At 39.3% G+C, this 26,475-nt stretch overlaps 2 protein-coding genes across 2 annotated transcripts in view; one reads left to right on the top strand and one right to left on the bottom strand.

Annotated features, from left to right (window-relative positions):
* Positions 1–19,714, bottom strand: part of LOC115220832 (juxtaposed with another zinc finger protein 1-like) — a 31,898-nt gene extending 12,184 nt beyond the window's left edge. The window contains exon 1 of the mRNA XM_029791011.2: positions 19,478–19,714. Within this exon, the coding sequence (XP_029646871.1) occupies positions 19,478–19,577 (100 nt within the window). The 5' untranslated portion in view covers positions 19,578–19,714. The remainder of the gene's footprint in view (positions 1–19,477) is intronic.
* Positions 19,715–19,765: 51 nt separating this feature from the next.
* LOC115220833 (ATP synthase lipid-binding protein, mitochondrial) lies at positions 19,766–25,196 on the top strand. The gene is made up of 6 exons (XM_029791012.2): positions 19,766–19,925; positions 20,116–20,193; positions 23,104–23,163; positions 24,275–24,364; positions 24,500–24,596; positions 24,840–25,196. Exons 2-6 carry the CDS (start codon positions 20,149–20,151, stop codon positions 25,001–25,003), a joined length of 456 nt encoding a protein of 151 aa, XP_029646872.1. The 5' UTR covers positions 19,766–19,925; positions 20,116–20,148; the 3' UTR covers positions 25,004–25,196.
* Positions 25,197–26,475: the final 1,279 nt, after the last annotated feature.

The following is a 26,475-nucleotide window of genomic DNA, read 5'->3' as shown; positions in this document are numbered from 1 at the left end:
CAAGAGAAACTGAGAGAAATTCATATGATATCAACAGCGGCAAGGGAAGTGGGACTAGAAATTAGTCAAGCAACGAATCACTTGCCTGCTCACCTTAAACAAACTGCAGTGAGGTTAGAAAGGGGTGTGATTATTAAGGGGGTCATTTCTTTATCTGCGTAAATGGGGTTTATGGAGTGATACTGGAGAGTTTGTAGGTGATTAATAGTCATTATATGGTAATAAAATTGAAAAGAAGGTGCTGAAGCGGTAAGAGTATAAAAAGATAAAAGATACTAAATATGGCGTAACTTGGTAACTGTAAGCTACTTGTACTCAGTCTTATACGTGGACATCAAATACACACAGTAATGTTAGACAAGCACACAAATACACAATACACACAAACACACACACGTATATATATATGACAAAGAATATATGAATACATAAATGTATCAATCGAGTGCTACTGGTAACATGTAACCCAGTACAATCTGTTGCATGGTCGGGTCGTCGGCGACTAAACCGGCAACCCCACTTGGTGAGGAGGGTTTTTATTGGACACCCTGCGGGATGAAAATCAAAACCCGTCAAAGGGCGGAGGAACTCTTGAGAGTCAACGGCCATCCAATAAAGGTCTTAGGTTGTATAATGCGCAGGGACATAGAAATAATCGGACTGAATACCCGATCGCGCGGTTAAACCATTGAGAGTGAAGGACTCCCAGCCTTTGTTAGGGCATCCTTCTAGGAGAAGGTAACTCAGGTAACTGGGATAACTCCAACATAAAACCTGCGGCTCAGTGGTTACCGATGATGTTGACTTGTTCTTCTTTTCGGATTATGGCTGCTGTTGCTTAGTGAGTGGGAATGACTCAGTGCACAGCCTTTCCTCACTTTAAAAAAAAATCTTCTTGCACAGGCATTGCACGATAACAACATTGATTAAGCTTCACGCAATGGCCATACTCGATAACGAGGGGGCAGCCACCATATACAAACATACACACAAACATTATATATATGCATATATACACAAATTTATGTATAAATATACACACACATACACATACACATACAAATAAGCATACATATATGCATTCATACATACAAGTATGCATATGTGTATACATATATACAAATATGCAAACAAATACACATATATACATACAAATATACACACATATACATACATACAAATACACACACACATACATACATACATACAAATACACACACACATACATACATACAAATGCACACACATACATACATACAAATGCACACACACATACAAATGCACACACACATACATACATAAAAATGCACACACATATACATACATACAAATACACACACATACATACATACAAATACACACACATATACCCCGTCCAACCCATGCCAGCATGGAAAACAGATGTAAAACGATGATGATGATACATACATATGTACAAATACACAAACATACGTACAAATGTACATATATATATGTACAAATACACATAGATATATACATACAAATACACATATACATACATACATACACACATACATATATACATACACATACATATATACATACATACACATACACATACATATATACATACATACATATACACATACATATACATATATACATACATACACATACACATACATATATACATACATACATATACACATACATATATACATATATACATACATATATACATACATATACACATACATATATATATATATATATATACATACATACATACATACATACATATATACATACATATACATATACACATACATATATACAAACATACATACAAATACACATACATATATACAAACATACATGCAAATACACATACATATATACATACAAGAAAGAAGGGGTGATGGCAAACTTGGTAGTGGGATGATGGAAATTCTATGGTGAAAAACAATAAATCAAAATAGCATTTCAACTGTGTGTGTGTATGTGTGTGTGAGTATGTGTGAAAAAAAGGAAGGTATGTGAATGTTTGCGTGTATATGTGTGTGTGTGTGTGGGTGTGTGTGTGCAATGGAAGTGGGATGGTGAACATTCAACAATGACAAGAAAAATCAAATAGTCTTTCAACTCTGTGTGAGTATATGTATGTGTGCGCATGTACAAGAGAAGTATGTGAACATTTGTGTGAAGCATCGTTCTTTCAGTAAAGTGAAGGCGCATGGCTTAATGGTTAGGGCATTCGACTCACGATTGTAAGGTCGTGAGTTCGATTCCTGGCGATGCGTTGTGTCCTTGAGCAAGACACTTGCTCCAGTTCACTCAGCTGGCAAAAATGAGTTATACCTGTATTTCAAAGGGCTGGCCTTGTCACACTCTGTGTCACACTGAATCTCCCCGTGAACTACATTAAGGGTACACGTGTCTGTGGAGTGCTCAACCACCTGCACGTTAATTTCACGAGCAGGTTGTTCCGTTGATCGGATCAGCTGGGACCCTCGTCATCGTAACCGACGGAGTGCTCCTACAATAACTTCTTTCAGTAACGAATGATGATCGATGTCACATCTCAAAGGAGAACCACTAGATAACACTGACAAGTGTATTAATTTGATTCACCATTCATATTTATATATAAAATACTACAATTAGCCGTCATTTTTGGCAGCATGGGGCCAGTTAGTAGATTATAGAATCGGTGGCACTGATGCTTAGTTAGTTAGTTAGTTAATTTGGCTCAAAAGCAAATAGCAAGCCATGTAGGGGGACATGGAGTTAGGTACAGGGTGGTGTTCATGTAAAGAGTTCGGGCCACTTGAGGTCAAGGGAGGCTTTGAACAAAGCGGTCGTCGGCATCTTCACCATCTCGTCTGGCAGCTTGTTCCCCGAATCCGCAACCCGGACGGAGAAAGCACCTCTCCTTCGGTTGAGATGAAATCGTCGCAGGTAGAGCTTTTCAGAATGACCCCGCAGCCGACGCTCTGGAGCAGGAGTGAAGAACAGCTCTTTCGAGAGGTTACACTTTCCGCTTATGATGTTGTGGGCGAGAATGAGATCACCACGGCGGTGGCGTTTTTCAAGAGAATAAAGGTCGAGCGTCCTCAGCCTTTCTTCGTAGGACAAAATGGTAAAAAAAAATATATTTAAAAAATGAAAGCTTAGTGAAATCATGGTTCTCCTTATCCTTACATACAGGCATGTCCCCTACATCCCTCTTTATCTGAGCAATCCTAATCTTGCAGTATTGTGGGTGCCATGTAAAAGGCACTCGCACTGGTGCTACGTAAAAGCACCCGTGCCAGAATTGCTTAAGCATACCCAGTAACTTTGTAAAGGGGTTGGCATGAGGAAGGGCATCCAGCCATAGAAACCATGTCAAAACAGACAGGGAGCCCAGACAGCTCTTCACCTGGCCAGCTCCTCACAAACCATCCAACCCATGCCAGCATGGAAAACAGACATTAAATGATGGTGAAGATGATGAGAGGCAAAGTCAACACACACACAACATGCTGGGGCACTACCTTGAAGGGTTTAGTAGAACTGATCAACCCCAGTACTTATTGATTTGGGGGCTGGCACTTATTCTACTGGAGTCTTTTGCTGAACTGCTACAGGGGACATAAACAAACTAATACTGGATGTTAAGCAGTGGAAAGGGAGACAAACAGACAGACATACACAATATATATATATGTGTGTATATACATATATTTACATGTATATATATATATATATATATATATATGCTGGTCCTGTGCCAAAATGAGCAGAAGACAGCAGACCTGTTAGTATGCCAAGTTAAATACTAAGCAGCATTTGTTTTGGTGCTGACATCCTGAGTTCAAATTCCACCAAAGTCTATTTTGCCGTTCATCTTTGCAGGGTCAATGAAATAAGTACCAGTAGGGAACTGGGGTCAATGTAATTGACCTGCCCTGCAACTCAAAAAATTGCTGGCCTTGTACCTAAATTAGAAAAAATTTCTTATTATTAGGCGCAGGAGTGGCTGTGTGGTATGAAGCTTGCTTCTCAACCACATAGTTCCTGGGTTCAGTCCCATTGTGTGGCACCTTGGGCAAGTGTCTTCTACTATAGCCTCAGGCCAACCAAAGCCTTGTGAGTGGATTTGGTAGATAGAAGCCCACCATACATACATATATATATATATATATATATATATATATACACATACATGTGTGTGTATGTATTTGTGTGTCAGTGTTTGTCCCCCTCCATTACTTGACAACCAATGTTGGTGTGTTTATAGCCTTCTAACTTAGCGGTTCGGCATAAGTGACCAGTAGAACAAGTACTAGGCTTCCAAAGAATAAGTCCTGGGGTTGATTTGTTCGACTAAAGGCGATGCTCCTGCATGGCCGCTGTCAAAATGACTGAAACAACTAGAAGAACAAGAGAAGAATTATTACAGCTTCTACTATGGTAGCAAGTTGGCAGAATTGTTAGCACACCAGACGATATCCATAGTGGCATTTCATCCATTTTTATGCTTGCTTTGAGTTCAAATTCTGCTGAGGTCAACTTTGCTTTTCCATCTTCCAGTATTGATGAAGTAAGTACCAGTTTAATACTGGGATCAATGTAATCGACTAGCCACACCCACACCTCACTACTCTAAAATTTCAGTCCTTTTAGAAAGGATTACAACAACTAGTAGTAGTAGTAGTAGTAGTAGTAGCAGTTTCTGAAAAATCATAAAAGAGAACAATGTTCAATATCCATCTCTTCTGTTGTTATAGCCAAGACCCCCACCATTACACCATTACAGAACAGAAATGTTTCAATACAGTCTTTGAAAAGAACCGTTTTAATTCTGTCTCTGACTGAACAATTCCAAATGAATTAATGTTTGCATAGCACTGACCATGCTCATTAGCATCTTTGTCTAAATCCATTCCTATTGTCTGGCTTGTCACAGAACTGAGACAAGTTCTTGTTAATAATTCAGTATAATCCAGTATAGAAACACACAATGAGAATGTTGGACTAGACAGACCTATCTAACCCATACAAAGCAGATTCTATCATGTATCAGAAAGCATTGGCGTTACTTACAGGGAAATTATTTGTAAAGACATTCTGAAGAGTCCATTGGGTTTCTCTATCTCCAACTTAACGTGGAGGTTATATTACAACACAGAATACTACATTATTTACCTTGAAAGATTCTCTCATAAGGACTCACGGTGCTTATAGGCACTTGAAATTATATCGTTGACAGAGGAGAATCATCTGGTATGGCCACCAAGTCCACTGGCTATTTGCAGCACCAGTGCCTGAATAGACACTGATATTCTGTATATCACTGACCAGAGATTCATCTGTTATTGTGCTGATGGACATCTGTCACTGAGGAACCCATAACAGGGTGAAACCATGTGATCTGGCAGTTCCAGTGGCCATAGCAGATGATTTTTGTCTGTCAATGATATAATTTTGAATGCTTTTATACACCAGGAGTCCTTATGCAAGATCCTCTCAAGACAAATAACACAGTATTTTGTGTTCTAACATACCCTCTACATTAAGTTGGAGATCAAGATTACTTTTTGGTATTAATTACTGCTTCTGTCATTATTAATTATGTATTGGGTTTAATGTCAGTATTTAGAAATTTCCAGGGGTGTTATCTTCTAAAATGTAGTGCAATCAATATTTTAGGTAATGTGTTAAGGTAGAAAGAACTATGTGAATAGCCAAGTAAAGAAGTCCAGATAGACACAACTGTATGGTTAAGAAACTTGCTTTGAAACGATGGGGTTTTGGGTTCAACCCCATGGCACAGCACCTTGGGCTTTTACTATAGTTCTAGGCTGGCCAATGCCTTGTGAGTAAATTTTGTAGACAGAAATTATATGAAGACCCACTGCATACATGCATGTGTGCATGCATGCATGTGTGCATGCATGCATGTGTTTCCACCCATGCACCGCTTGACAATCAGTGTTGGTTTGTTAATGTCCTTGTAACTTAGTGGGTTGGCAAAAGAGAGTTATAAAAATAAGTACCAGATTTAAAAAATAAACCCTGGGAAGGGGGCGGGGAATTTTTTTCAACTTAGCTCTTCAAGGCAGTGCCCCAGCATGGCCACAGACCAATAACTGAAACATGTAAAAGATAAAAGATCTGCCTCCTAGTCAGAGTCAGAAGTGGTACTGGCTTAGACTAACCAAGTTATTCTCAGTGGCTTTGTCTCTTGTCTGTTAAGAGCAATGAGCCGAGTTTGTCTACAGTCATTTGATATAATTAAAGTGAGACTGGGATAGAGCTATTGAGAGAGAGACAGACAGACAGACAGACAAATATCAGTAAAATCAGATTAGTGTTTCTCTTTGACCCAATGCATGCTTAGATGATAGTGAAAACTGAAGACGAATGTGATACGATATTTCAAATTTATGCCAGAAATATGTATTACTAGCATACCTTGTTTTTGCTGTTATTATTATATATATTTTTTATGACATGTTCAGTGAGACCGAAATACAGTATTTCAAATGTGGAAATCAATTTAAAGCCCTTTAAGTAAATTGTTTCCAGTCTTCTGCGGATATCATGCATGGCTATGAGAAACATGGCTATTGGAAAAAGCAGGACAAGAAGGACAGGAGACCAAAGAAAATCTGCCTCAACAAATTCTGTCCTCCACACAAGCATGGAGAAGTGGACATAAAATGATGCTGATGATGGTGATAGATCTAATGAATCTAGGCTGACCAGGGTTTGAACAACAAACACCAACACACCTCTTGTATGCTCCATCATTGCATGTTATACTCTTTTGCTTGTTTCAGTCATTTGACTGTGGCCATGTTGGAGCACCACCTTTAGTCAAGCAAATCAACCCCAGGACTTATTCTTTGTACGCCTAGTACTTATTCTATCAGTCTATTTTGCCGAACCGTTAAGTTACGGGGACATAAACACACCAGCATCGGTTGTCAAGCGATGTTGGGGGGACAAACACAGACACACATACACACACACACACACACATATACACGATGGGATTCTTTCAGTTTCTGTCTGCCAAATCCACTCACAAGGCTTTGGTTGGCCTGAAGCTATAGTAGAAGACACTTGCCCAAGGTGCCACACAGTGGGACTGAACCTGGAACCGTGTGGTTGGTAAGCAAGCTACTTACCACACAGCCACTCCTACGCCTATAAGTGAAGCATAGTCACAGGGTATTCAGGAACATATAATTGGTAAAATAAAGATTTCTATGCTTTGACTACTACCATTGTACTATATGTCGACATGATTACTGCTGATCCAGGACAACAACCTATTTACCGCTAGGTGGATTTGACCATTTGAGTGTTGGGTGTTAGAAGAAAAGCATATATTAATAACTGGTACTCCATCAGTTATAACAACAAAGGTTCCAGTCGATCCTATCAACAGAACAGCCTGCTTATGAAATTAAAATACATGTGGCTGAGCACTCCACAGACACATGTACCTTTAATGTAGTTCTCAGGGAGATTCAGCGTGACATAGGGTGTGAGAAGGCTGGCCCTTTGAAATACAAGTACTACTCATTTTTCCCAGCTGAGCAGACTGGAGCAACGAGAAATAAAGATTTGCTCAAGGGCAAAACGCATCTCTGGGAATTGAACTCATGGCATTGCAATTGTGAGCCAAATACTCTAACTACCAAGTCAGATGCCTTCACAAAGCATATAATAGAGAAGCAATAACAATATACAAACTGACCCCCATCACACAAACAGTAACTTCCGCTATTTATTGACTCGGCTATTTTCTGTTATATTCATTGGTTATGCTCAATAAGAAATCCAATTGTTATTGTCAATAATAAAAAAAAGACATGGCTGTGTGACTAAGAAGCTTGTTCAGTTCTAATGTACAGCACCTCAGGCCAACCAATGCCTTGTGAGTGAATATGGTAGATGGAAACTGTATGGAAGCTCATCATATGTGTGTGTGTGTGTATTTATATATGGTAGTTGTCTACCTTATGCAGAGTCTGACCACCTCTTGTACCTACACCTTACAACCGTCATGGCATCTGATGTGGCTTTTTATATATAAATAGACAGATAGATAGATAGACACACACACACACATGTACGTGTGTGTGTATATATTTACATATGTAAAAAACATCCACTACAGTCTCGGAGTGGTTGGCATTAGGAAGAGCATCCAGCCATAGAAACCTTGCCAAATCAAATCGGAACCTGGTGCAGCTCCCTAGCTTACCAGTTTTCAGTCATACTGTCCAATCGGATGTTAAATGATGATGAAGATATATAGGAGACCCCCTTCAGTCATGAATGACCATGGAATTGCACCTAGAAAGTTACCCTCCAAGGTACAAGTCCGGGCAAGGTTGTTTGTGGAAGGCCAGCAGTCGCCCATGCATACCAGCCTCCCCTCTCCACATCACTGATGTTATCCAAGGGAAAGGCAAAGGGGCCGATACAGCTTGGCACCTGTGATGTCACAACTCATTTCTACAACTGAGTGAACTGGAGCAACGTGAAATAAAACGTCTTGCTCGAAAAACACAACACACAGCCCGGTCCAGGAATCGAACTCACAACCTCACGATCGCAAGCTCAACACTAACCACTGAGCCATGTGCCTTCACTTGAAGATATATATGTGCATATATATATATATATGAGTTGCATGGTATGTTTGCGTTTATCCCCACCACTACTAAATAACCAATGTTAGTTTGTTTATGTCCCCATAACTTAGCAGCTTGGCAAAAGCGACCAACAGAATAAGTACCAGACTAGAAAAACAAGTGCTGGGGTCAATTTGTCTGACTAAACCTTTCAAGATGGTGCCCCAGCATGGCCACAGTCAGCCGACTGAAACATGTAAGAGATAAACAAGATAACAGATTGGTGTTTACAGTCAATTTATGCCTTCAGCTTAAATGGTACTTTATGATGTTTTAAATTAAACTGTGCTAGACTGAACTGCTGCAATTAATTAACCTGATGTAATTACACTTAATTAGACATTTGATAAATGGTAAATACTGATTAGGCAATTAATCTTTTGCTTCTATTTTCCTGTTTCAGTTTAGTTACACGAAAATTTTTAATTTGTGCATTTGATGGCCATCATCATCAGTAGTAGCAATTTAATGTTTGTTTTCCAAAGATGCAGGCATGGCACCTTGGGCAAGTCTCTTCTACTATTGTATCAGGCCAGCCAAAGCCTTGTGAGTGGAACTGGAAACTCAAAGAAGCCCATTATCATCATCATTTAATGTCTGCTTTCCATGCTGGCATGGGTTGGACGGTTTGACTGAGGACTGGCAAGCCAAGAGGCTGCACCAGGCTCCTATCTGATCTGGCAAGATTTCTACAGTTGGATGCCCTTCCTAATGCCAACGACTCCGTGAGTGTAGTGAGTGCTTTTTACGTGCCACTTGCATGGGAGTCAGTCTATCGGTACTGACATTGACCACACCTGGATCATGCTCTTTACATGCCACTGGCACAGAAGCCAGTCAGGGGGTACTAACATCGACCATGTTCAAATGGTGCTTTTCACGCACCACCAGTAGGGGAGCCAGTCATGGGGAACTGGCATCGACCACATTCAGATGGCGCTTTTTACATGTCACCAGCATGGGAGCCAACGAGGGGGCACTATATACATGTATACACATACACACACACACACCTATATATCTATGTATGTATGACTGTCTCACACCATCACTTGACAACAGGTGTCGGTGTGTTTACATCCCTGTAACTTTGCAGTTAGGTAAAAAAAAAAAAAACACTGGTAAAATAAGTACTAGGCTTAAAGAAAGAAAGTCCTGGGGTCAACTCATTCAACTAAAAATTCTTCAAGTGGTGCACCAGAATGGCCGCAGTCTAATGACTGAAACAAGTAAAAGATAAAAAGATGTTAACATAGAATAGCTGGGTTTTCCATGCTGCTGTTCTTCATCCCGATTTATCCATCTCATCTGATAACTCCAGCATTCTGAGATTTCACCACATTGCTTCTCATGTTTTGCTTGGTCTTCTTCTACCAGGGTTTACTTTATTGTTAGTATCTAAATCGTTTTTCCCCACTCAGCATCCACTTTCATTCACACCACATGGCTAAAACCATTGCAGTTGTCTTTCTTGCATACATCAACCAATCCTTTTAATACCCAACTGTTCTCTAAAGGCCACTTTTTTAGGTTACTTATCAGTACATGTCTAATACATTTCCTTCCTTCAAACCTTCACAGATCTTCTGCATTCAAATTTATTCAACAATGTCAATATACACACATTCATATATTATCACCATCACCATCAATTAACATCCACTTTCTTCCATGCTAGCATGGACTGGGATGGTTTGACAGTATCTGAGTGACCCAAGGACTGTTTTGTGCTCCAGTATCTGCTTCAACATGGTTTCTACAGCTGGAAGCCCTTCCTAATGCCAACCATTTTAAAGCTTGTACTGAGTGCTTCTGAGCCCTAACATCTACCAAATTTCACATGCAGTATTTTAAACCCAAGGCTTTTCTAGAAGACACACACTATTTGCATTGCACAAAGAGATGGAGTTTGGAACCATGTGAATACAAAACAGACTTAACCACAAGGCTATGTTCAACTGCAACTAGTCAACACACACAAGATCTCATTAACATAATATATTCTTTTCTTCTCTAGGCACAAGGCCCGAAATTTTTGGGGAGGGAAAGTCGATGAAGATATATAAAATTATCATCTTACATCTGTTTCCCATGTTGGCATGGGTTGGACAGGTCTCATAAAATCTCCAGCAGCAACCTGGTGTGTTCAGCTGCCAGCCCAGGAATTCGCTGCTTGTCAAGCAAAGAAGGGCAAGCTGTCAAAGTATTGGCTGCTCTCTGACAGATTTGTCAAGACTGTAGCAGTGGAGACGAGAGCTCTGACACTCTCAGCACCCAGACCACATTTCTGCTCACCGTTATCAGAGCGGAGAGGGTAATCTGCATGTGTGAACCCTTTCAGTCAGAGTGGCTGTTCCAGCACATCTCCCTCACCATCCTCCAGGGCAACGCCTTTTCCAGTTTGTCCACTGGGACCATGAGACAGACTGATGAGCGTCTTTAGATATTATTTGTTACTTATTGTATTATTTAGCCATTCACAAGCCATGCTTTCAACCACTGTATTAGAAGAGGTCTATTTACTACTGGTCTGTCTGATGAGATCAGATGGAAAGTGAGACAAGCACTGAAGAAAGGCAAGGCTTTCCAAACTGATCACCACAAGATGGAAAAGAATGGTTATTAGAACTTTGCAGAATGGTACCAGTATAATGATACTACAGCAGGCAGAAAAAAAGGCATTTAGTATTGATAAACTGGAATACTAAGGAAAACTAGTAAGCCTAGTAGGAGATGGTAGCTACTGCAAGATAAGAAAGCACCCGTGCCGGTGACGCATAAAAGCACCCGTGTCGATGACACATAAAAGCACCTGTGCCGGTGATGTGGAAAAGGCACACACTACACTCTCAGAGGGGTTGGCATTTGGAAGGACATCCAACTGTAGAAACTAAGCCAAATTCAGATTGGAACCTGGTGCAACTCTCCAGCTTACCAATTCCCATCAAGCTGTCTAACTCATGCCAATATGAAAGCTGACATTAAACAACTACAATGATGATGATGTTATTTGTTGTACACTGAATGTTAACATCTTCATCAAGTTATCTTTTGGATCACTGGTACATTCTCCAATTGAAGAATCCAATTTCATTACATCTCAACCGATAGAGCCTCATCTGTGAGATTCTTGGTAAATAGGCTCACCACATCCAAACCCACTATCTTGTTGGAATGAATGAGACTATATTTAATTATGTCTACTAGTCATGTTGAAATATTTAGATAGGGCTGATATTTATCTATTAGAGGGTTGATAACATCTGCAAAGAACCTATTTAGTGAATGATACACTGAACACTGACAACTGATGAAAGGTGTTAATGGGAGACTGGCTTTGAGAATTTCTGGGAGATCACACATATGCAGTGCATCACTCCTTTGCTGAGTTAGCTGCCTGTATTCTTTCAATGTGAAGTGATTCCTTTTCTTTATCAGATGGTAGCTACACATCACCGGCACGGGTACTTTAACGTATCGACAGCACAGGTGCTTTTATGCATCGCCAGCATAGGTGCTTATATGCATTGCCTGCATGGGTGCTTATACGCGTCGCCGGCACGGGTGCTTATACGCATCGCCGGCACGGGTGCTTATACGCGTCGCAGGCACGGGAGCTTTTACGCGTCGCTGGCACGGGTGCTTATACACATCACCAGCACAGGTGCTTATATGTGTCACCAGCACAGGTGCTTATATGCGTCACCAGCACGGGTTCTTATATGTGTCACCAGCACGGGTGCTTATATGCATTACCAGCACAGGTGCTTATACACGTTACCGGCACAGGTGATTTTAAGCATCACCAGCAAAGAAGCTGTTTTGTGTCATGGCACTGGCCAAAAGTACAATTTCATTAGGCTTGTCAAGTCTTCCTAAGCACAACAAATTACCAAAGGTCATGAACATACTTCCAAAAGAGGTGTGACCTACATTGACAAGAAGGCTTAGCCATAAGTATGTTGTTGTTCCCCAGTGATGGCCAACACAGATGGAACACTTTGAGGAAATGGTTTTTGGGACAACGTTTAAACCAACCATGCAGCTGAGATATCTAGCCGGCACTTTTTATATTCCAGCTTCCCCAGGAAGAAATGCAAGCACTGCTGGATCACATGAACTCAATAATGCCTTTACTACAGTTTACAATAGAAAAGGAAAATAATAATGAGTGGATTTATGATATCCACATATCACAAGACCTCATCCACGGAGAAATATTTGAACTTAAATCTGCATTGTTTGATAGTGCCTATTAATCATCATCATCATCGTTTAACATCCGCTTTCCATGCTAGCATGGGTGGGACAGTTTCACAAGATCCAACAAGGCCGAAGCCGGCACCAATTTCTGAGACTGTTTTGGCAGGAATTTTACAGCTTATAACACCAACCACTCAGCAGGGTTGACTAAGTGTTTTTTTCGTGGCACAAGCACAGGTGAGGTCAGTTTTGGCAAGGTTTTTACAGCTGGACTGTTGTTAAACATTGGTCCCCTAAAACATGTCCTTCACTCTCCTTAACATTTTACTATGTATTCCATTTAGTTTACTTATATTGTTTTTGCCAGTACTTAACATTCAGATCCATATATCAGAATGCTTCCTACAACAGCTTAAAAAAAAAAAAGAAAAACAAAAAAAAAGATTTCACTTCTGTATTGCAGATATTTTGTTAATTGCTGGCCATGCCAATTCAATTGAATTGTCTATCTTTGTGTTTTCTTTCCATGATCCCAGATATTTGAAGTCTTTTACACATTTCATAGACTTTAAAGCAACAGGAAGAAAACTAGATAGAACATACATGAGACTTTCTGAGAGCAGCGGTCAATATCAAATGGCAGTCCCATGCAATAAACCAGCCTCTTAATGGTAATCTTCCAAAGAATTATCTCCACCATAAAAGAAAACAGACTGAGATTCTGTGAATATTGCCTTTGTAGTGAAGATGAAGTAGTGAATCAAATGCTGATGTATGAACCAACACATGGAAAGTGACTTATGGGGTTATCTTTCCATTTCTCAAACAGTAGACTCCAGTCATCTGAAGACTGATTTACCAAGAGCAATGCAGGAGAGGGAATTCTGGAGACAAGTGGTTGATGGTCTTCATCTGCAGCTGATGCAGAAGGTAAGTAGGTAGTTACACATTTCAAGTTTGCAACCTTTGAGGATAACTTGTGTTCTTTTGGCTGGCTGAAAAACTATAAACTGAGTTTTATTGTCACTGATGTGCAGTCAGAGCTCTTTCACAGTTTCCTTAACTCATTAAGGAAGAAGCTGAGCATCTTTGATAGCATCGGAAAAGCTACATTAACCATATAATCTCAACCATAATTGCAACTTCAGAATGTCTGCGTTTTTATGAGGGGCTATTTGGGAACCTGCTATTTAAGCATTTGATGTTGCAAATTATAATGAATAGCCCAGAGCCACAATGAACAGGAAAGATGCAAGAGTGTATATAAACTTTTAGGTATATAAACTTTTAGACAGAAATGTTTTCCACATTGGGGTTCACCACTTTAGATGAATATGTTCATCTCCCATGCTGGGTTACCATTTTAGAAATCTGTGTTCATATCAGTGGTCACCATTTTAGATGTTATATGTTGCGGTATCATCTAATGAGACTCCATTCAGAAGGCTGTTATGTTATTGTGGTAGGAACCCGATAAAGAATGTATAAAACACAAGGTGGTAACTTTGAACACATTTATTGTGGTCACATGTATATACACGCAGGATGAATGGAGGTGGTTGATGTGCATTTATGTATGTATCTACAAGCATCTTTGTGGGTTGTATATAAGCTGTTGGGTGAGGGCGCATGGCTTAGTGGTTAGGGTATTCGGCTCATGATCGTAAGGTTGTGAGTTCGATTCCCGGCGACGCGTTGTGTCCTTGAGCAAGACACTTTATTTCACGTTGCTCCAGTCCACTCAGCTGGCAAAAATGAGTTGTACTTGTATTTCAAAGGGTCAGCCTTGTCACTCTATGTGTCATGCTGATTATCCCCGAGAACTACGTTAAGGGTACACGTGTCTGTGGAATGCTCAGCCATTTGCACGTTAATTTCACGAGCAAGCTGTTCCGTTGATCGTATCAGCTGGGACCCTCGTCGTCGTAACCGGTGGAGTCTTTAAGATATAAGCTGTTAACCCTGGTGAGAAGCTCATGAACAGCAATGCAGAAACCAGTGCAGTGTGTTGGTGAGAGACATCAGTGGTGGCAACAAAGATGGAGGTCGCTGCAATGTGGTCTGAGGTTAGACCTTAGAAGGTCTGGAACCGACAGATGCTGAGCCTAGGAAGAGGTAAGCTTTTATAGCTGACGGGTAGGCTCAAATGCTTGCTTGGAACAGATTGTCTCACATTATTTATTTGCAGGTTGTGATTGGTTGGGTTGTATATTGGCACACAATAGAGTACGAGACAAATTGTACCAATATCAACCAATCAGAGTGGTAGACACAATGGGGTCCAAAACAGTGCCCAAAGGCTAGCTGTTACCAGCTACATTCGTATGTCTGTTATATAACAGAGGAAGCTCACTAGAGTTCGCTACAAACTTACACATACATACCCATGCCAACCCCCTTTGCTTGTGAAGACATGTTGGGGCAAGCGAAATCGAAATCGAATTGAACCAGCCAGGATCCCTGGTCTGGTGGTACGTAAAAAGCACTATCCGACTCGTGGCCGTGGCACGTAAAATACTCCAATGCGACGTACGACAGGCACCCTTGCCAACCCCCTTGCTTGTGAAGACATGTTGGGGCAAGCGAAATCGAAATCGAATTGAACCAGCCAGGATCCCTGGTCTGGTGGTACGTAAAAAGCACTATCCGACTCGTGGCCGATGCCAGCACCGCCTCGACTGGCTTCCGTGCCGGTGGCACATAAAATACACCAATCTGACCGTGGCCGTTGCCAGCCCCGCCTGGCACCTGTGCAGGTGGCACGTAAAAAGCACCCACTACACTCACGGAGTGGTTGGCGTTAGGAAGGGCATCCAGCTGTAGAAACATTGCCAAATTAGACTGGAGCCTGGTGCAGCCTTCTGGCTTCCCAGAACCCCGGTCGAACCGTCCAACCCATGCTAGCATGGAGAACGGACGTTAAACGACGATGATGATGATGATGATTACTATCATTTTAGCATCCACTTTGCCATGCTTGTATGAGTCAGACAGAATCGCTTGATGCACATTTTCTGAAGTTGGATGTTCTTCTTGTTTCTAACCTACACTTGTTTTAAAGTAAGGTAACACATATCTCATCATCATCATCGTTTACCGTCCGCTTTCCATGCTAGCATGGATTGGACGATTTGACTGAGGACTGGCGAACCAGATGGCTGCACCATGCTCCAATCTGATCTGGCAGAGTTTCTACAGCTGCATGCCCTTCCTAACACCAACCACCGAGAGTGTAGTGGGTGCTTTTATGTACCACCAGCACGAGAGCCAGTCAGACAGTATTGGCAATGGCCACGCTCAAATTGTGTTTTTTATATGCCACCTGCACAGGAGCCAGTCCAGCGGAACTGGCAACAACCTTGCTTTAATGTTTTTTCACATGCCACGCTTCATATATATATATATACATACACTGACAGGTTTTCAAGGAAGATTGGAAACAAGCAATATCATGTGTGTTGTGATTGACATCATGTGATAATTGTATGCAAGTGTCACCATCACACAAGCAGTGTCATTTCTTTCCAATCTTCCATGAAAACATGTCTGGCCAATGGGGAAATATTACCTTGCATGGAAACGAGTGAGGGTTGATGACAGGAAGGGCATCTGACCATAGAAAATCAGCGTTGACAAAATCCATCTGACCCACAAAAACATAGAAAAGTGGATGTTAAAATTACGGCCATGCACATATTTGCTTACATATAAATGTGTTTATATAAGTGCATGTGTGTGTGCAGGGGTGGGTCTAAGGAGGGGGTTAAGGAGCACATGCGCAAGAAAAGAAGTGCGCCCTTCTAAATAATGCTATTATGCCCTTTTCTCCTAGAATTGCATTCCCTTCTGACCTTGTGCCTTCTCTTCAAAAAATTCCTGGGACCGCACCTGGTGTGTGTATAAAAAATAAAGTGGTTTTGGTGAAGCATTGTATTGTATATATGTTTATAAATGTGCATATGTGTGTGTGATGGTGTACATTATAAGTCAAGCACTCGTAATTGACCCTATATTTACACATACATTTTTATTAAATGGAATAGTATTGCAGACGAACTGGCATAAGACATTGTCTTGCAGACAACAACCGGAAAATGAATGCGTCGAGCTGAAAATGACTCTTCTACAACGAAACTGTCACACAGACATATACATTGATGACAGATCCTCTGGCAGTTTATAATTGTAATTCCCCCCCCCCTCTAAATTAACGTGTGGATGAACATCCACATCAAGTGCTGCTAATGAAAATTCTCGAGGTGGAGTCACTATGACAATACGTGACAAGGCGAGAGCTTGAATTAAAGGTAACACGATCCACGCCACGAGCTTCCACACAAAGTTTCGGTCAACCCAGTTTTCAGTTGCAATGCCAGAGATGACCAGAGATGACAGTAAAAGATAGTGGCCCAAAATGTCACACATACATACACACACACACACATATATACACACAGTGAGGTCGAACCTGGGACATGATAAACTTCTCAATCACTCAATAAGCTAAGTTTCCGTGACGCAAACACAGACATACACAACTTCATACGTATATAGATGTATGCACACACACACACACACACATATATATATATATTATATATATATATATATATATAGATAGATAGAGAGAGAGAGAGAGAGATACACACACACACACATATATATCGGATCGATCAGCCTATTGACGTAGATTTAATTAAATAATAAACCCTTTAAACACTATTTCACTTTACAAACGTCTAGTACTTAACTGTAGCTATTTCTCTTTCCACGGGCATATATATATATGTAAAGGAAACAGCTGTGAAAGAAGAGATGTGAAATACGGAAGAGATGGAGCCGTTTCGCTCATGCACGCACAATACACACACCCACACACACACACACACACGCACGCATATACATGTATATAGTATGCATCATTCAGTAGCCTCACCGAATGACCAGACATTATTATTAATCATCGTATCATCCCTTCTCGCGTGTTGTGGTAGCGACGAATCGAAGAGAGGGATCCAGCCGGGATACGGGGGGTTATAAAATAAGAGAGAGAGAGAGAGCTTAAATTCTGCCGGTCCTTTCCTGGTCAAGTGCAAACATGAGCGCGCGGACGCGCGCGCGCGTGCAAGTGGAGTGATGCGACAGAGGAACGGCTCAGCAGACGTCTCGTAGAGGAGAGAGAGAGAGAGAGACTATACGAGTGTATGTGTGTGTATGTCTGCCGAACACCAATCCATACGAGTCTATATACATATACACAGATGTGTCACTAGGCACACACGTGTGTGTGTGTATGTATATATATATATATATATATATATTATATATATATATATATAGAGAGAGAGAGAGAGAGAAATAGATAGATAGATATAGACAGATTGATAGATATCGACAGATAGATAGATAGATAGATGGCCTGAGCTGACAGTAAAAGACAGTGGCCCAAAATGTCACACATACATATACACAGTGAGATCGAACATGGGACATATATATATATATATATATATATATATATATATATATATATATACAATCGCCCATTAACATGTGCATGCACATTTATTTGCCAATACACACACACTCTCTCTCTTTGGATATATATATATGTAATGCATATGTCTATGCACACATACACATATGTGTGTGTGTGTGTGCGTGCATAGAGATAGTCAGAGAAAGCGATGGTGGTGCAGACACAGTAGATATAATTAATAAATTTGGATATATGATAACATTACACTGCATAGACGAGCTGGATAACATGACAGTCGAGCCATTTTTGTAATATGACATGGATGGCATGCAGCTGTTAGGGTATATTTCAGTATGTATGTAAGTTTATGATGCACGCGCGTATGTGTGTGTGTGTATAATACATAAGTGTGTGTGACTTATGTGTAGACGTATAGATGTGCGATAGATAGATAGATAGATAGATAGATAGATAGATAGATAGATAGATAGATAGATAGATAGATAGATAGATAGGTAGATAGATAGATAGGTAGATAGATAGGTATATAGGTACATGTGACCAGCTGTGTTCAATACCGGCAAAAGCTATCAGACACCACGCCTTCATAACAAGCAAAGCAAGGCGGAGAACTGGCTGCAAGACAGCAGTCGCGTTGACAATTTGCGGACATGATCGTGTAAAGACGATCATTTCTGTGTACACAAACTTAAATTGTTCAGATTCGAGGGTATATAAGAGAAAAGAGATTGTGTGAAGTTTGTGTGTTTCTAATTAACATCACTGATTGAAATAACAACAGCTTTACAACCAGGAAACGAAACCGGGTCGCAGACTCGGTTCGCCGGGAGCTTACCCCACCACCGTTATCTGTCCGCTGCGCTCCGCCACTCATCCGTGCAATAATATTAAATATACCTCGGTCTAAAAGCACAATGCATGTCATGCCAAAACAGCGTTGAAAGAAAGACGATGTACAACTATTTCCAACAGAAATGTGAATGTAAACAAACTTGTTTTCAAGTGAAGTGATTCAAGCAAGGAGTGATGGATCTGAGCGTAAGTCGGGCCGGGGCCTCGGTTCAATTTGTTATTACCGAGGAAAGAATACAGAAATAGGAGGAGCGGAAAAACCTACCTAAATGAGTGTCTTCTATATGTTGTATGAGTTCTGTTAATGTCGTAAATCGCAGTCCGCATCCTTGAAATTGACAGTTATTAATCAGAAACACCGCCATTTGCCAACTTCTACAGACTCAAGGTAGCCATATGCACGCAGGCCGCTACGCATGTGGTTGACGGAACTCATTCGTGAGTTTCCGTCATGAAATGTAAAATGACAATATTTTATTTTTATTTTAATTAAATATATATGCTATGCATTTAATTTCATGGACAAATCTGTCAACTTTAACAATAAATATTAATAATAAAAAAAATATTCTCAAACTAGGCCTAGTCTCGAAACGAATTGAAATAGCTGTCTTACGCATGCGTGAGTTGGTCTCTCCCTCTTGACTTGATCAATCAGTCTGTCGAGTCGTGTCTGCGGTAAAGCTACCCTGATCAATCCATCTTATTAACTGGTAAATTTTTGCCATCATTATTTCTTACTTGGATTTTAGAAAAGCTTTTGCATTCAACATTCAATTGTTTAAGAAAAAAATATAACAGTTACTATCTTTTATTACAGTTTCTTCGGATTTTCCCCCTTGTTCTGTATCCTCCAACTAACCTTCAGCCGGCATTTTTTTCTTTCTTTTTTATTTTCTTCAGGTTTACCTTGGGTAAAACTCACTGTTGAGAAATATGTACGCCTGCACCAGATACATCCCCTCGGCTACTCGCTGCATGGTTCGTAATATACATTTTATCTCATTAAATCCAATTATTCATTATCATTTTCCTCAATTATTAATGCATGCCAATTGAAAATTTTCAGTTCTTTTGAAGGTCAAATTTATATTCTCATTGGTCCTATATATATATATATTTCCCCTCCATTCTAGTAAGCAATATTTTATTTCTTCCCCCTCAAGGGCAAATTGTTTTTGCTAATATGATATTAACCTTACCTTCATTGCTTTATCGTTACCTCTTCACACCAAGTCAATTTATTTCAGATACCTGTCTCTTAATATTTCACCTAATTCAAATCACACACCCTATTTTCTACTGTTCTACTTTCATCCTGTTTTAAATCCTGTCGCGTGTAGTCTTTTGTTATAATATACTTATTTACTGCTCTAATAGGATTATGTAGAAATATATTTAACAAAAAGATCGACGTTTTGTGCTGAAATTTCCTCTTTTAATCGATGTCATATCGCTTGATTTAATTCTGTTTAATCAGTTCGCTTTGCCCTTTATACAAATCTCTGATATTCATAAAAGATGTTTTTCAAGTAGCAATTACCCAAATGAACCCTATCTGGTGCATTCTTAGTGCCTAGTTTATCTGATCCTGCGATTCCAGTTTCGATTGCTAATAGAAAAACTCTACTCTTTAAAAATCTGTTGTCCTTGGGAGGGGCATATATGTCCCAACACCCTCTATTTTCTTCTGCAGAGATTTTAAGCTGTTATGTTGATGTAGTAGGCAGTACTCTGCAGCATTTTAGTCTCGACCAGATTGTGTGACACGGTTTCGTTTCCCCTCTCGGCTTTTTCGTTCAATCTTGCTTATCTAACGCCCTTGAGGAAGTCACGAACCTCACAACCCTTTGTGGTTATAATCTAAACTACCATTACATGCTGTTAATTTTCCAATGCCCTTCAGAAAGTCATGAATGCCACATAATTCATTTTCTTTTTACCTCCCACTTTCCTTCCAAATGTGCTTTTTCATATGCTTACGTGAAAGCTGAATATATTTCGATTTTTTTCTCACCAGTGTAACGTAACCTGACTATATAACCTTTTATCAATGGGGGATAGGGAATATACATTAGATTCCTTTATATATACATGTTATATAATGTCTCCAATGTGTGTATGTCTTTGTGTATATATAACCTCTTACTCTGTGTGTAAATGCTTGTCGCCATGAGTCCTAATGAATCTCATTTAGTGATTTTTCCACTGAGGTCACCTCCCAACTCCATATAATTTAACCACAAATCTAGAGTAACCTCCCTTCAAGGTAGCCTCTACGTGGTCGCAGTACCGTCTTAAAATGTGGGGGAGGAGGGCACATTGCATAATGTATTTCTACACCACCAACACCCCTTTAAAAGACGTGATGTTCACGGTTGGCTGGTAATGCATTTTGCCAAGTTGGCTTGATCCAGAATTTGCCAGAGGCTAAGCTTTAATTTGGGGCAATGTAGTAACTGTCTTAAATATGGTGGCTTCATCTGCTAGAAATAGCAGTTAAATTGCAAGTGAAAAATACACTGGGTAATGTAACCCCGGGTACCATTGAGAAAATAAATGGGTTCCGGTTGCCATAACTTTGATTATAGATCTGTCCTACAATGAGGGGGTTTAGACATTTTTATTGATTTCGTAACCCTCCGTTGTCTTTCGTCTGTCTGCATTTTTTGTATATCTTTCTATCATTCTGTACTTGTCTTTCACTCCCTCGTTTTTTTTTGGGGGGGGGTGGTTTCCTGTATTTGTCCCAGATTTAACCCTAAACAGTCATGTGTTCAATGAGAAACCTTAGCTATTTACTTGGTTTTCCTTTTTCCCCATGCAGTCAACAAAACCGTTCGTTGTTTACGAAGGTCACTTAAGGTCACACCTAAAAATGCCCTTTTTTCCTTAATTTCACCTCGAACAATTTGTCTTTAATTAGCAGTTTCACCTGTGTCATTGAAATGTCCTAGAAACCGAATTGCTTAAGTTATCTTGTCTTAAGTTTACTTTGAGATTTTTTTTTTTTTTTATCTGTTAATCATTTCGACAAAAGTCAAATTCTCGTGATTGTTGTTGGTCACACTATTCGCTTCATCTTGACTAATTTCATACCGCATTGCGTTGTTTGACGTATTTTTATAATTTGATATATCTGAGAGAATTACAACTAACAGTAAACGAATATGGACAAAGAATTTTTAAAACTAGTCTTACTAGAATTTTTAAATAGATTTTCTCATTAATTGTTTGTTTTTTTTAAATAAAAGACAGCTATGTTGGTCGGACAGTAATTTTTTTAATTAGTAAATAAATTAGTTATTTTCTTTAAATTTTTCTAAGCGGTAATAATCATTTAGCGACATGACTGAAAATGAATCTGACAATTATTATTGATCAGACATTACATAACGTGATGGCCACTTGTTAAATGATAGCTTTCGAATATCTTCGAATTTTTACGGTCGCGCAAGTACTCGGTCAGGATAACCTCTATAGTCGTACCTCGCTCGGAATTTTGGACCAGCCGCCTCCTAAGGACCCATACCTCACTAGAAAGAAAAAAGATAACATGCTTTTGGGCATAAATATAAAATTAACTTTCAGAATCGTAATTTCCCTTGTTTGTAATCAAGGATTATTTAAAACATGAAAAAAAATATATCCTTTTCTTTTATCATGAAGTATGGAATTTCGAAGTAAATTCATTCTCACTTCAAAAACTGATGGTGGGGGGCTGCTGTTTCTAGCGGTTTGAGTAGTGGGGTTTCTAATTTTCAAGGTGATAGCTTGCTGTCACTAGCATTTGGCATGATTTTCCCCCACCCCATCTATTTTAAATTGTACTTACATTCTCTTTTTGAATTTTTATTGATCTTTTAATTTCATTCTTTTTCTACATTCTAGCTTACCAGCAGCAGGTCGGCTCTGAGACCTCTAGGTTCCACTGTGATACCAATGCAAGAGGTAAGCTTTATTAAAACTTTTGTTTTGGAGTTTTTTTGTTACCCACTAAAGTTGGATTTTGCATTACTAATGTTACAGTGCCCAGGGACATCTAAGAGAGGATAGTTCTTTACAAGTGGTCTAATGCACCTTTGTCAATGTTATGAATAGATTTCACCCCCATCCACCCCCTTGTTCATATTTGATGTTTACACATTTGAGGTCAAAGCACAAATTGAGTTGGGAATCAAAATTAAATCTGTTCATCACCCTTCTATTCTTGGCACAAGGGCTGAAATTTTGGAAGGGGCCAGTCAATTAGATCGACTCCAGTATTCAACTGGTACTTAATTTATTGATCCCAAAAGAACAAAAGGCAAGTGGAATTTGAACTCGCAACATAAAGACAAACGAAATACCTATTTCTTTACGACCCACAAGGGGCTAAACACAGAGGACAAACAAGGACAGACAAACGGATTAAGTCGATTATATCAACCCCAGTGCATAACTGGTACTTAATTTATTGACCCCGAAAGGATGAAGGGCAAAGTCAACCTCGGTGGAATTTGAACCCAAAATATGGCTAAGCATTTCGCCTGGCAGGCTAACGTTTCTGCCAGCTCGCCGCCTTTCGTCACCCTTGAACGGTTGACATAAACCTTTATACTTAATTTATGTTAATATTTTAACATGCTGTGATCAAATAACATGTGGGTCTTACATGTAGATATTCAATAGGTGTGAAGTTGTATATTACATAGATTTTAACAATGTATTCATTATTGTTCATGTTTTCCATTCTGGCATGGGTTGGACGGTTTGACAGGTGCTGTTCAGACTCCAAATTGCCTGTTGTGGCATGGTGTCTATGGCTGGATGCCCTTCCTAACAACAACCACTTTACAGTGTGTGGTGGCTGCATTAACACAGCACTGGCATGAATGTATTTTACATGGTACTAGCACCTGTAAAGGACAAGCCAGCATTTATGGCTGACACCGATGTTACGTGGTGCTGGCACCTGTAGAGGACAAGCTTGTATGTATGGATGACAGAAATTTTACTTGGCTTGATGCATCTTCTCGATCTAAATCATTACAAATAGTTTTTTTTTTATTTTATTTTTCAGAACTCACAGTCTCAATCTCTTGTGCCATTGGCTAGCTGCACTAGCTTTTCTATTTCACAATCACAAATGCTTTCAATAATTCAGAACCAGGTTTGTCATGCTTTACTCTTTTTTTTTTCTTTTTTTTTTTTTTCTTTGCAATTATTCTTTGCTCATTTTTTAAGCATAGATTTATCATCTCACCTGGCTCATGCTACATATTTGATTAATTTTCTACTGCAACAGGTACGATTTTTCCAGACCAGCTCTGTACGAAACGATATTGATCAGGCAGCAAAATACATTGGTGCTGGAGCAGCTACAGTTGGGGCTGCAGGTTCAGGTCAGTGAATTAAATTACACCCTATCTAGTCCCCATCTCTTTAAACTCATTTTAATTAGATAGCCAAAAATTAGTCTGTTTACATTGGGCTTTTTTTCAAACTCCAAACTTTATTAGTGTGAACATCATGTAGATATGGGTGTTAAGAATTTTCCCTGTCAACCTTCTAGGGGTTGACTATTAGGGACTTAAATTGTTTATACTTTTAGATTAATTTAAAAGAAAACCCTTTTCTCATTGTAGGTGCTGGTATTGGAAGTGTATTTGGAAACTTAGTAATTGGTTATGCCAGAAATCCATCTCTGAAACAACAGCTGTTTTCATATGCCATTTTGGGATTTGCTCTGTCAGAAGCCATGGGTCTCTTTTGTTTGATGATGGCTTTCCTTATTCTTTTTGCATTTTAACCTTCAGTTAAATCTTTAATTCAGAGCATGATTGCAGTTTGTAAGAAGTATATTGGAAAAAAAAAAAAAAAAAAACGAAACAATAAAACTCACCAAAGTGAACCTCTTCGGCACTAGTGCCTTGGAGTGGAGTAATTCACAGTGAAAAGAATAAGTGATGGCGCGACTTTCATCTTGGCGGCATATTTCACTACATAAAATCACGTTGACAGTTAGTGAAGAGCAGTCATTCTAATTTAGTAGAAACGGTTAACATTTTTGAAATAATAAAATGTTTAACTTTCATCTTAGTTTTCTTTATTTTTGTTTTATTTTTGAGAAGCTAAGAGACCTTGATGGAATCTGTTTTAGTTTCTCAGATTATCTGTATTATGTTCTTTGCAGAATACTAACTACTGTTTTTTAATGCTTTTGTAACCATATTTTTAAAGAAATTTATTCCTCAGTATTTAACCCTTTCACATTCAGGTTATTCTATCAAATATAATGCTTATTTATTCACATTATTTAGAATTTACCATACATTATCTTGTAACTTTGAGGTTTCAAGGTTGTAGCTGTTTAGTTTTATGACATTATAGGTTAGGTGTGAGAGGCCAGAAGTAGTCAGTTTGAACATAGAACACAATATTTGGGCTGGATATGGCTAGTTTAAATGCTGAAGGTTAAATTTTGAAAATATTTAGAATTTAATGAAATAACTTTCATTATTGACTTTTCTGTTTAGAACATGACTTTAAAAAGGGTCTTAGACATTTTAAAGGGATCACCATAATCTTATCTCAGTTCAGAATCGGTCTGTGGCAGGCTAGTTTTGAAATAGATAACCTCTTAGCATTCAGATTTTTATATAATGCTTATTTGTTCATGTTGCTTTGAATTAGTTCTGCATTATCTCATTGCTTCAATATTTCAGTGATGTGATTGCTTTTCAGAATGACATTGTAGGTAGATGTGAGAAGCTGAATCTGGTCAGTTTGAGCATGAAACAAGCAGAATAATGATGCATTATCTTAAGATTTCAATTATGGAATTGTTCTACTTTTAGAATGATGTAAGGTTTTTGGCCCGTTTGAACATAAAACAAATAGAATATTAAGGCTGCGAACTGGCAGAAACGTTAGCATGCCAGGCGAAATGCTTAGCGGTATTTCATCTCCTGTTACGTTCTGAGTTCAAATTCCGCCAAGGTTGACTTTGCCTTTCATCCTTTTGGGGTCGATAAATTAAGTACTAGTTACGATGTAATCGACTTGATCCCTTTGTTTGTCCCCTCTGTTTAGCCCCTTGTGGGCAATAAAGAAATAAGACTATTTTGGCTGGTTTAAATGCTAAAGGGTTAAATAATTTTCTGGGAGAATATGAAAACATTCATTAGTTATTCAGATTTAATTTTTCTATTTGATCCTAATTAGGGTGCTTCCATGATTTAGCATTTACATTATCAACTCTAATGTATAACTTTTCCCCCA

This window comes from Octopus sinensis, linkage group LG17 (genome assembly GCF_006345805.1).
Source record: "Octopus sinensis linkage group LG17, ASM634580v1, whole genome shotgun sequence".
Taxonomy (NCBI): Eukaryota; Metazoa; Mollusca; class Cephalopoda; order Octopoda; family Octopodidae; genus Octopus; species Octopus sinensis.
The sequence above is the reverse complement of the archived record's forward strand: the minus strand, read 5'-3'. Positions and strand labels throughout refer to the sequence as shown.